Below are 12,693 nucleotides of genomic sequence, written 5' to 3'. Positions count from 1 at the left end.
TCAGAAAAGATTTACAAGGATGTTACCAGGGTTGGAGGATCTGACCTACAGGGAGAGGCTGAACAGGCTGGGGCTGTTTTCCCTGGAGCGTTGGAGGCTGAGGGGAGATCTTATAGAAGTTTATAAAATTATGAGGAGCATGGATAGGATAAATAAACAATGTCTTTTCCCTGGGGTCGGGGAGTCCAGAACTAGAGGGCATAGGTTTAGGGTGAGAGGGGAAAGATATAAAAGAGACCTAAGGGGCAACTTTTTCACGCAGAGGGTGGCACATGTATGGAATGAGCTGCCAGAGGATGTGGTGGAGGCTGGTGCAACTGCAACATTTAAGAGGCATTTGGATGCGTATATGAATAGGAAGGGTTTGGAGGGATATGTGACGGGTGCTGGCAGGTGGGACTAGATTGTGTTGGGATATCTGGTCGGCGTGGACGGGTTGGACCGAAGGGTCTGTTTTCATGCTGTACATCTCTATGACACTATGTTGAGAACCTATTACTCATTTTACATTGTTGCACAAAGTCAAGATCAAACTCTCTACGTGAAGATAAATTTCTTGACCTCATTCTGAAACCTGCATTTTGCTTGTGAACCTGTGTCCCCACCTCCTAATTACACAGATTAGTTTGAAGTGATTCCTTGCATTTTTTTCATTCCATTAATTATCTGATATAATTATCCAAAATTATCACTTAGACATGGGTATCTTTTTATTGTAAAATTCTAATGGAGCTGAACTACCTCAGGAATACAAAACTGAAACTAAGGTTAAGGAGCTGACGTATTACTGATGAGAAATTACTATACATCACTGAATCAATCAAGTCTGAAAGAGCAATCAAGAGCACCTAACAATAAAAGGAATGAAGTGAATCATTCAAAACGTTTTTGTATTAGAAATAAATCCTATACCATTTTCTCAGAAATTCAAACTTGTCAGAGGGAAACATTAATTAAATATTTGATCGGTTGTGAGCAGATGGACAAGGTAAAAACAAGGGCTGCAGATGCTGGAAACCAGAGTCTAGATTAGAGTGGTGCTGGAGAAGCACAGCAGGTCAGGCAGCATCCAAGGAGCAGGAAAATTGACGTTTCAGGCAAAAGCCCTTCACCAGGAATCTGAAAGGCTTTTGCCCGAAACGTCGATTTTCCTGCTCCTCAGATGCTGCCTGACCTGCTGTGCTTCTCCAGCACCACTCTAATCTAGCAGATGGACAAGGGTGAGGTACAGTGGGAGAAGCCTAATTGTTGTGTATTCCCTTACCTTGCCCAGAAGCCAACCTAAGATGATAGGCTTGGCTTCCTATTGAAGACGGGGGTCATAGGACTAGGCAGGACCAATACCTAACCCAGTAAGAAGGGGTGGTTGAAGATCTGGAGGGTAGAAGTCCAAGGGGATTAGCAGCTTCTGGGGCAATGGAAAGGGCAAGGGTTGTATTAGGTGTCTAAATGTAGAAGTTGGTGAAATTGGCAGGCTGAACCCACTGGGTGAGTGAAAAGGTACCTACTGGTTGCAGAAGTTCTCCTAATCCTGTAACTGTTAGATGTCGCAAAGTTTGAGAAATCCAGTTCCCCAGTTAAACTTGAAATACTGTCTAAAAATAAAACATGTAATCTCACTTTCATATTGAAATTACCAAAGTGCCTCCAGTGAGAGGAACCAAAGGTCTGTCAAGTTAGGATTCAGCTGTTTAGATCTTTCATCTCTGATTGGGCCCAACCTCACCCAATTGCTGGAGTTAAAATTTTCTTTGTAAGATTGTATTTAAAATAGGATGTATTTCTTGATGACATTATTAAAAATAACCATCAGGTATGCACAACAAATTGTCTCAGGTTCAATGGTATTAGTTTCTCCCTTAGAACTTATCCAATTAATGGTAGGGCCCTGGGGAGGGTTGCCAAACAAAGAGACCTAGGGGTGCAAGTACATAGTTCCTTGAAAGTGGAGGCACAGTTTGATAGGATGCCAAAGAAGGCGTTTGGCACGCTTGCCTTTATTGGTCATAACATTCAGTATAGGAGTTGGGATGTCATGTTGCAGCTGTACACAGCATTGGTGAGGCCACTTTTAAAATACTGTATAGAATTCTGATTGCTCTTCTATAGGAAGGATGTTGTTAAACTTGAGAGGGTGCAGAAAAGATTTACAAGGATATTGTTGGGACTGGAGGGTTTGAGTTACGGGAAGAGGCTGAATAGACTGGTGCTTTTTTCCCTGGAGCATCGAGACTGAGGACTGACCTTATAAACATTTATAAAATTGTGAGGATCTTGGATAGGGTGAAGACCCAAGGTCTTTTCCTAGGATGTGGAGTCCAAAACGAGAGGGCATAGGTTTAAGGTGAGACGGGAAAGATTTTAAAAATACCTATTGGGTAATTTTTTCACACAGTGGGTGGTGCTTCTTTGGAATAAGCTGCTAGAGGAAGTGGTGGAGACAAGTACAATTACAATATTTAAAAGGCATCTGGATGGTTACGTGAATAGTTTAAAGAGATATGGGCCACATACTGGCAAATGAGACTAGGTCAGATGGGAATTCTGGTTGGCATGGACAAATTGGACCAAAGGGTTTGTTTCCATACTGTGTGACTCTATGACTCTATCTATGACTCTACATAATAGTCTGATTCACTTCTGTCCAATAACAACATTTAGAATAGTCTCTCCCAGGAATGTTACAATAGCATCCCCTAGTGGTGCAGAATGGATATTTGAGTATTTCTGTCTTCAAAAGGTTGAAACATGAGCAGACTGACACGAGACAAGATTTTGGGAAAGGTTTTCATAGAATCCCACAAACATGCAGTACAGAAGAGGACCTTTAGTCCACCAAGTCTGTAATGCCGAAAATATACCACTATCTACACTAGTTCCGTTTCACCGCACTATGCCTACAGCCTTGAATTTTATGACATGTCACATCCTCATTCAAATACTTTTTAAAGATTAGTGAGATTTCCCATTTCAACTACTCCTCCAGCAATGCATTCTGGACCCAACTCGACCCTCTGAGAGAAAGGTTTTCCTCAAATCCCCTCTAAACCTCCTCCCTTCCTCTTTAAAATTATGCCTCTTTATAGGTGAACAACTGCTTTCTATTTTCAAGGTTGGCATTTAGAGTCATAGAGATGTACAGCATGGAAACAGACACTTCAGTCCAACTCGTCCATGCCAACCAGATATCCCAACCCAATCGAGTCCCGCCTGCCAACACCTGGCCCATATCCCTCCAAACCCTTCCTATTCATATACCCATCCAGATGCCTTTTAAATGCTGCAATTGTACCAGCCTCCACCACATCCCCTGGCAGCTTATTGCATACATGTACCACCATCTGCGTGAAAAAGTTGCCCCTTAGGTCTCTTTATTATCTTTCCCCTCTCACTCTAAACCTATGCCCTCTAGTTCTGGACTCCACCACCCCAGGGAAAAGAGTTTGTCTATTTATTCTACCCATGCCCCTCATGATTTTATAAACCTTTATCAGGTCACCCCTCAGCCTCCAATGCTCTCGGGAAAATGGCCCGAGCCTATTCAACCTCTCCCTATAGCTCGAAATCTCCAACCCTGGCAACATTCTTGTAAATCTTTTCTGAACCTTTCAAGTTTCACAACATCTTTCCAATAGGAAGGAGAACAGAATTGCATGCAATATTCCAACAGTGGCCTAACCAATGTCCTGTACAGCCGCAACATGACCTCCCAACTCCTATACTCAATACTCTGACCAATAAAGGAAAGCATACCAAACGCCTTCTTCACTATCCTATCTACCTATGACTCCACTTTCAAGGAGCTATGAACCTGCATTCCAAGGTCTCTTTGTTCAGCGACACTCACTAGGACCTTACCATTAAGTGTATAAGTCCTGCTAAGATTGCTTTCCTAAAGTGCAGCACCTCGCATTTGTCTAAATTAAATTCCATCTGCCACTTCTCAGCCCATTGGCCCATCTGATCAAAATCCCATTGGAATCTGAGGTAACCTTCTTCGCTGTCCTCTACACCTCCAATTTTGGTGTCATCTGCAAACTTACTAACTGTACCTCTTATGCTCGCATCTAAATCATTTATATAAATGATAAAAAGTAGTGGACCCAGCACCGATTCTTGTGACACTCCACTGGTCACAAGCCTTCAGTCTGAAAAACAACCCTCCAGCACCACCCTCTGTCTTCTACCTTTGAACCAGTTCTGTGTCCAAATGGCTAGTTCTCCCTGTATTCCATGAGATCTAACCTTGCTAACCACTCTCTCATGGGGAACCTTGTCGAACGCCTTACTGATGTCCATATAGATCACATCTACCACTCTGCCCTCATCAATCCTCTTTGCTACTTCTTCAAAAAAACTCAATCAAGTTTGTGAGGCATGATTCCCACACACAATGTCACGTTGACTATCCATAATCAGTCCTTGCCTTTCCAAATACATGTACATCCTGTCCCTCAGGATTCTCTCCAACAACTTGCTAACCACCGACATCAGTTTAATTGGTCTATAGTTCCCTGGCTTGTGTTCCGGCACCTCACCTGTGACTATCGATGATACAAATATCTCAGGAAGAGGCCAAGCAGTCGTGTCCCTAGCTTCCCACAGAGCTCTAGGATACACCTGATCAGGTTCTGGGGATTTATCCACTTTTATGCAGTTCAAGACATCCAGCACTTCCTCCTCCGTAACATGGACATTTTTCAAGATGTCACCATGTATTCACCTACATTCTATATCTTCCATGACCTTTTCCACCATAAATACTGAGCAAAATACTCATTTAGTATCTCCCCTATCTCCTGTGGTTCCACACAAAGGCTGCCTTGCTGATCATTGAGGGGCCCTATTCTCTCCCTAGTTACCCTTTTGTTTTTAATGTATTTGTAAAAACCCTTTGGATTCTCCTTAATTCTATTTGCCAACGCTATCTCATGTCCCCTTTTTGCGCTCCTGATTTCTCTCTTAAGTACACTCCTACTGCCTTTATATTCTTCTCAGGATTCACTTCCTATGGCTAAGACTAATCTACCATGTTTGAAGAGTTAAAAATGTGCAGATGAATACGTATAGAAATGATTTCCAGCAAATAAAAATATTAATTATATAACATATGTTAACTACTGCACAATTCAAGGATTGTCAGAACAAACCTAACATTTGGAAAAAAGCTGCATAGGTTTATTCTAATTAAACTAAGGTTAAGAACATATACTTATGAAAGAAGATTGCATAACCACCTCAGAGTTTACAGTACTAGAAGTTCAATTTCCATTTATCCACCCTATCAGCAATCTTGCTTATTCTGTTTGTGTTTGGCACACTGTCTTGCACCTTAAACGTTCACTTCGCCCATTACTGTTCAACAATGGCAGCAATGCACACTAACTGCAGCATGCACTGCATCAATTTTTCAAGGCTACATTAAACACACCTTCCACACCCATGGCCCCTACCACCTACAAGATCAAGATCTGCAAGCACATAGGAGCACCACCAGCTACAAGTTATTCTCCAAGTCACATACCATTCTGACTTGGAAATAAATCACCATTCCTTCATTTTCACTGAGGCAAAAATCCTAGAAGTCCCCAATGGCACTATTGGTGTACTTACCCTACATGGACTGCAGTAATTCGCAATGTCAAATCATCATTACCTTCTCAAGTAAGCAATGTTTGCTTTGTCAGCGATACTCACATCCCATGAATAAAATTCAAAAGATGTCTTTCTCCAAGTATACTGCCATGCAGCTAAGGGAGACATTTATAGATAAAGGATGGCAAATTAGCTAACACTTCATTGCTTGAATATCTGCTACCTTTACTTTCATTACAACAGTGGATTGAATACACTTCAAAGTCATTGTAGTCTTTGGCATTTCATTGATTCCAAGGAGATGAAAGTGTCAAGGTACAGATTTGAGAGGCCAAGGAAATCCCTTGTGGACTCAGACCTGTAAGCCTCTCTTGGTTCATCCTGGAGATTGTACTCTTTGGTAGTCTGGAATAAAAATCTCTAACAGACAGTTTAATGTAATCTTAGTCTTTCCCTTTATTTACCAATAGCATCACTGTTAGAATATAACACTGATACCTATAAGCCAGGCTAACTAGGTCCTAAAACCTAGTAGGGTAGGGTACCAGCTCTTCAAGAGCCCTCACAGGCTACTCTCTCTTTCTGTCACAAGCAGGCTTCCTTTATAAAAAACATTTACAAAAACACTGCATGACCTTAATTAGACAGATAACAGTGGAAAGGCAATAACTTGTAAGGTAGGGAATTAATTGACAGGTTAACTTCTTAGCCATTCATCAGGTGGAAAAACCAAATCCAGCCAAGTCAGGCACTTGTTGGCAAGATAAGTTCCTATCATAAAGCGGCACTAGTCTAAACTAAGTGGAAGAGGTCATAAGGTAACCTTGCACAGCTCACATATCCGATACCATTGTTTTACAAAATGGCTTCTTAGCAAGGACAGCAAACTTTGACCATAAAATGGCTTCCTGACAAATTGTGTCAGAATCTCTTTAATATTAGGTTTAGAATAATGTTTAAGCCAGGAGCAGACTCCTCCTTTTTATCTTAAGCAGAGAATCATTCTGTACCCAAGACTGAAATGTTACCAGAAGGTGGTATGTAAAATGATTTATTAGTCTCGAATTAAACATGCTTTCTTTTCAGGGTTGTGATTCAAATTCAAATAAGACATAAGATCTGACTAGTTAGAATTGAAAGTGAGGCAGTCAATCATCTGTAAGAATAGCAAGTAAGTTAAAATTTCATCAATATTACCTTTTACAGAGTTTGCATTTCATAACCAGCAAAGGCTACTCAAAATCATCGTAAAGTCCCAAAAGGCAATTAAATTCAATCCATAACAAGTAAGCAAGAAAAGTTAATTTTCTACTGGTTTCTGCCATATCAGCTCTAAAATAGTCTCTCTCTCTCTCTCTCTCTCTCTCTGTCTCTAGTGTCTTTTTGAACTCTCAAGTCAGGGACTTGTAACAGAAAAGATGTTTTTTCCGTCTGCATCTGCCCAGCTTGCAAGGGTGATAAAGAATCCATTATAATTGATGGGACCTGACCGTTAATTACAAGGCTTTTGATGATACCGAGTTTTGTTTCGAGGTCAGAATCAAACAGTCATTAATTTCACAGGGGAATAGCCGTGAATGTTATCACTCGGTGTCTTGTTTACACAGATTCATTGATGTTAAAGTAAATGTTCTTAATTGCCTTAGAGCATCCTGTTGTCACTTAATGAGGACAGATGTTTTTATCTTCTGCATATCCTGGGTTCCCCCTTTTTTGTGGCTTGATGCCTCCCTGTCTGTCCTATTTATTTTCTAGTGCGCTACAAATGTGTTCTATATTCAGTTTAACATTTGGTCTAAATGTTTAAGAACAGGTTTTAAGGCTGTAGACTTGCTCAAAAGAAGCTACACAAGTGCAAGTTATTTATTTAAATAATGTGACAAATGCTTATTGCTGTGGTGATTTGGAGATGCCGGTGTTGGACTGGGGTGTACAAAGTTAAAAATCACACAACACCAGGTTATAGTCCAACAGGTTTAATTGGAAGCACACTAGCTTTCGGAGCGACGCTCCTTCATCAGGTGATAGTGGAGCGCTCAATCCTCACACAGAATTTATAGCAAAAATTTACTGTGTGATGTAACTGAAATTATACATTGAAAAATTGATTGTCTGTTAAGTCTTTCATCTGTTAGAATACAGTGATAGTTTCACTTCTTTCATGTGTAAATCACAAAACCTTTTTTAATTTTTTTTTAAAAATGCATGCAGTTTTTGAGCAAAGTACAATGTAACTCTGCAAGTACAAACTCACCCCACAAAATATATGTGCGCATGTGGGTCTTTGTCTGTCTCTGTGTGTCTGTCTGCTTTGGGGGTTGTGATTGTGAGAAAGTGTATGTATGTGTGTAGTGAGTGCAGAGTGTCTTAGGTCTGTGAGGGGGTGCATGTGTGAATGTGGGAGTGTGTGAGTCTGTAAGGGTGTGTGTGGGTGTCTGTGTGCGCATCTGTGTGTATGTGTGTCCGTGTGTATGTGTGTATAGGAGTGCCTGTGTGTGCGTGAGAGTGTGCGCGTGTAGGAGTATCTGTGTGTGTGTATGTACCATGCCTCCGGGCATCCTTGCCTGCAAAGTATAAGATAGACTACGTTGGCTGAGACACATGAGTACCTGCCATGTACAAGGTGGGAGGTGTCCCCACACGTAATGGTGGTATCTATGTCCACACTTTGACACGTCTTGCAGTGTCTACCGTGACAGGATTGTATGGAGTTGTCCTGAGAGCCGGGCAGCTTGCTATGAACAATGATCTGTTTGAGGTTTGGCGGTTGTTTAAAGGCAAGTAGTGGAGGTGTGGGGAAGGTCTTGGTGAGGTGCTCATCTTCATTGATAATGTGTTGCAGGTCACGAAGAACATGGCGTAATTTTTCAGCTCCTGGGAAATACTGAACAACGAAGGGTACCCTGTCGGTTGCAGCACATGTCTGTCTCCTGAGGAGGTCATTATGGTTCCTTGCTGTGGCACATCAGAACTGGCGGTCGATGAGGTTTAGTAATATAACCTGGAGACTAGATAGAACAATAGCCACTGAACTCATCTGCCTATAATATTCTGTAGTGCATTGTAACTGTGTCGCACAACAGTGATAGGATGACATCTATTTCTAGCATCCCAGATATAACAATTAAAACTTAAAAATAATAGTTAAGAATTGGAGCTGTGTTTTTTGAATTTTGAAAATGGTACCAAGTTGGAGGCTATAACTGATAGTCTGAAACATTGCAGGAAGACATACAAAAGCAAAATGAATGGCTAATGACAAATGAAATTCAATCATAGATACAAGAGTCCATACTGTAATACACAGAGAGGTCACCAAAGCAGACATATGGCAATGGCCAGATAATTTAGTTTATTTGTTGAATGATAGATAGCCATTGGCCAGAACATCAGAATTTCTACTCCCTTGACCTTCTTCAAATAGTAGCATGGGACTTTTAACATTCACCAGCAAGAGTCTCTCACTTCTTGTCAGAACTTGATTCCATTCTGTCTCCATTACATTCATTCTGATTATCAAAGAAGTCTTACGAAACATCAAGAGGCCATGCAGCCCATTGTGTCTGTACCAGCTCTTCAAATGGATGTCATTTCCTAATGCCAATTTCCTGTTTTCTTCCTCATCTCCTTGCATGTTACTCAATCTTCAGCACAAGTGCTTACTATCTGTCATCATTTGCCCTTAAACAAGCACACCCCCCTCTGCCACATGCCATTGTAGACAGAGCCTTCAATGTCTATTCCATTTCATGCACTCCTTTACCCACCCTTTCACCCCGCTTCCAGAACCACAATAGAGTTCACTTTGTTCTCAACTTCCACTATATCAGTCTCTGTATTAAAAAGATCATTCTCCAATATTTGCATCACCAACTGTGGTATGCTACTTTTAAACACATCTTCCTACCCCTTACCCATTTGGCATTCCAGCATGCTATTCCCTCTGTAATACATGCCATACATAGGTGCCTCCTTTCGTCCCTTTAATTTCCCTGGCACCTTTCTATGCAAGTGCACCAGTCTTTATAACTTCACCCTTCTCACCATCCAATACTTTGAACACTACTTCCAGGTGAAGAAGTGATTTGCTCATATATCTTGCAATTTAACATATGTATTTGTTGCTTTTCTTTACACTGAGGAGGCCTCATGGCCGCTGGATGATTGTTGTGGAGCACAGTCATGGACAGTTTGCAAGTACGACCATGAGCTTTCAGGCATCTGCCCTTCACTTTGCTCTGTTCTGATCTGCTGCGGTCTCCCAATTAAATTCAAAGCATGCTCAAGGAACATCATATCTATGGACCTTTGGAGCCTTCTGGACTCAGTTTATCATTGATAGTTTGCAATTTCTGATGCCCACCATTTCTGTTTCCTTCACCTCTGCTGATTTGTTTCTTTATTTCTTTGTTCTATCATTTATTGGCTTTCCCATGGCAACTATTCATGCCATTCACGCCACCTCAAGAACATGAACTGAAGAACATTGAAAGAGTTAATGAATAAAGGGCACAATTCTAAAGGGATGCAAGATTAGAACATCCTAGAATGTATGAGAACAGATCAGTGAAGGTGGCAGGACAAATAGAGAGCACAGTTAGTAAAGCATTTAGTGTCCTTGGCTTTATTAATAGAGGCATAGTTCAAGAGCAAGGTGGTGATATTGAACTTATACAAGACACTTGACAGACCTCAGCTGAAATATTATGTACAGTTATGGGTGCTACATTATAGGAAATATGGGAATGCATTGAAGAGAGTGCAGAAGCATTTCACAGTTTTACAGAAATGAGAAACTTCAGTTCTGAGGATAGACTAAAGAAGTTGGGACTGTTCTGCTTGCAGCCAAGAAGGCTGAATTAAATTTGATAGAGGTTTTCAAAATTATGAGTGGGCCAGAACAAAAAAATCAGGAGAAACCTTTTCATACAGGGAGTGGTTGATGCACTGCCTCGAGATGTTGTGGAGGCAGGTTCCATTGTGTCATTTAAGAGGGCATTGGATTATTATTTGGATAGAAATGGTGTGCAGGGATTTAGGGGGAAGGCAGGAGTTTAGCTTTGGAAAACAGAATCAGAAAATGTACAATTGGCCAAATGACTTCCTTCTGTGTGTGAATAATTCCAGACCCATCTTTTGGTGCTTTATCTGTCCCATTACTGCTGCCTATGACCATGCATCATGAAATTTTTCAAATTTAATCCCTCTTGCCCTCCATCCAGTAACAGATTTCCCTTTTATAAAAGCAAATTACTGCGAATGCTGGAATCTGAAACCAAAAGAGAAAATACTGGAAAATCTCAGCAGGTCTGGCAGCATCTGTAAGGAGAGAAAAGAGCTGACGTTTGGAGTCTAATTGACCCATTGTCAGCTTTGACAAAGGGTCAGTTAGATTCGAAACGTCAGCTTTTTACTCTCCTTACAGCTGCTGCCAGACCTGCTGAGATTTTCCAGCATTTTCTCTTTTGGTTTCAGATTTCCCTTTTACTTTTTCTTCACCACCCATTTCGTTTGCTCAAAACCCTTCACATCTCGGTGACTTTTACCAGTTCTGATGAAAGACCTGAAACATGAACTTTGGTTCTCTTTTCACCTGTCGCTGCCAATTTTTACCGCGTTTTGACCATTTCCTACTTTTATTGCAGACTTGCAACATCAGCAGCAATGATTTTCACGGTGGTACTACTGGCGATGCAGCAAAGAGATTTGCTTTGCTATAAAACACTGAAGTCATATCTTAAAGTTACTTCGCATGCACGAATGTAATCGAAAAGAAACCACCACAGACACTCCCTTAGTGCTCGATACAAACACACTGGCACTGGAGTGAGAGACCAGCATAGCAAGCAATTTTTCTGAAGCCAGGATAACCGAGCCGCAGTTGGGGGGTCTACAATTCGCACACTCCCCCGATTTAATCGTTTAAAAAGAAACATAGAATAATTACTTGGAAGTCTCTTACTTTCTACTGAAGGAAACTTCCCAATGAACAGGATATCGGTATCTAGCAGGCAGCTCTCTGCTGTCCCTGGCCGGTTGAATGAGTTCACTCACTTCGCTGTCCGTGTTGGTACCAGGTTATAGTCCGAAAGCACACTAGCTTTCGGAGCGACGCTCCTTCATCAGGTGATAATCTCCAAATCGTGTTGGTACACAACTCCCTAAAGACCGGCAAGATCTTCCAGCCGCTCGCACCCCTAAACCACTTCTCAAACTGTCTTCAATTTCCGAGTAAGAGAAACAGGCTGGATTTCCGCAAACCATTGAGAACGCCACGGAAACATAGGGCAACACCTTAATCCCAACCGGCGGAATTAAATAAATTAAGATCTAAATTTCACTGTAGACGTTTCTCAGGTGGCGCAAGTGCAGGCAGGAATTCAGTTCTGTTTCTTGCCTGACCGCGCCTCTTTTACCTGTGATGTGAAGAAGCTTCCTCTTTGCGGAGATAAAGTGTCTGAATTCTGCACACAAAAGAACACAGCTTCTACTGAGGTGGACATGGATGTGGAGGCGGGTTCTTAAACTGCACGTTCAGCAAGATAGTCTGGGGATTTCTGTTTTGGGATTTTTTTCTTTGCCTTTATCTGCATATTTCAGTTTTGAAAATCTAAATATGTCCCTGCATTTATGTACCTCGAATTCAAGACGGAAAAATATGGTTGAAATCTGTAGAAAAAGCAAATGTGCCTGCCTGCTGTCTAACTGGAACAACTAGAACAGCCAGTAAAGCTCTCCTGATATAATTTTGAATACAGCAACAGATCTCAGTTGTCATTTACCAGTTGAAAACGAAATACTGTGGGTGTAGGAAATCTGAAATAAAAATCAGAAAGTTCTGCAGAAGCTCAGCCGGCCTTGTTTTGCGTGCAGTACGAACAGATCATACCGTACAAAGTGCATAAAGGTAATAGAACAGAGTGAGGAATAGTGTTGTGCTGCAGAGAAGGTGTACAAACGCCAAGGTCAACGTTAAATTTAAAATTTGAGGGACATTCAGAAGTCTAATAATAGCGGGCAATAAGCTGTTGAATCTGTTGGTACGTGTGTTTAAGCTTTTATACCATCTGCTCAATGGAAGAGGTTAGAAGAGATCAT

General features: G+C 41.3%; 1 protein-coding gene across 2 annotated transcripts in view; it reads right to left on the bottom strand.

Moving 5' to 3' along the window:
* Positions 1-12,170, bottom strand: part of sting1 (stimulator of interferon response cGAMP interactor 1) — a 32,690-nt gene extending 20,520 nt beyond the window's left edge. The window contains exon 1 of one of the 2 annotated variants that reach the window (XM_043703694.1): positions 12,012-12,170. In XM_043703694.1, the coding sequence (XP_043559629.1) occupies positions 12,012-12,098 (87 nt within the window). In that variant the 5' untranslated portion in view covers positions 12,099-12,170. Of the gene's footprint in view, positions 1-11,557 lie in introns of both variants that reach the window. The other variant, XM_043703695.1, reaches the window with a different exon arrangement.
* Between the last annotated feature and the right edge of the window lie 523 nt (positions 12,171-12,693).

Source organism: Chiloscyllium plagiosum, chromosome 14 (genome assembly GCF_004010195.1).
Source record: "Chiloscyllium plagiosum isolate BGI_BamShark_2017 chromosome 14, ASM401019v2, whole genome shotgun sequence".
In the NCBI taxonomy this organism is placed as follows: domain Eukaryota; kingdom Metazoa; phylum Chordata; class Chondrichthyes; order Orectolobiformes; family Hemiscylliidae; genus Chiloscyllium; species Chiloscyllium plagiosum.
Note: the sequence above shows the minus strand (reverse complement) of the source record. Positions and strands in the feature narration are given on the sequence as shown.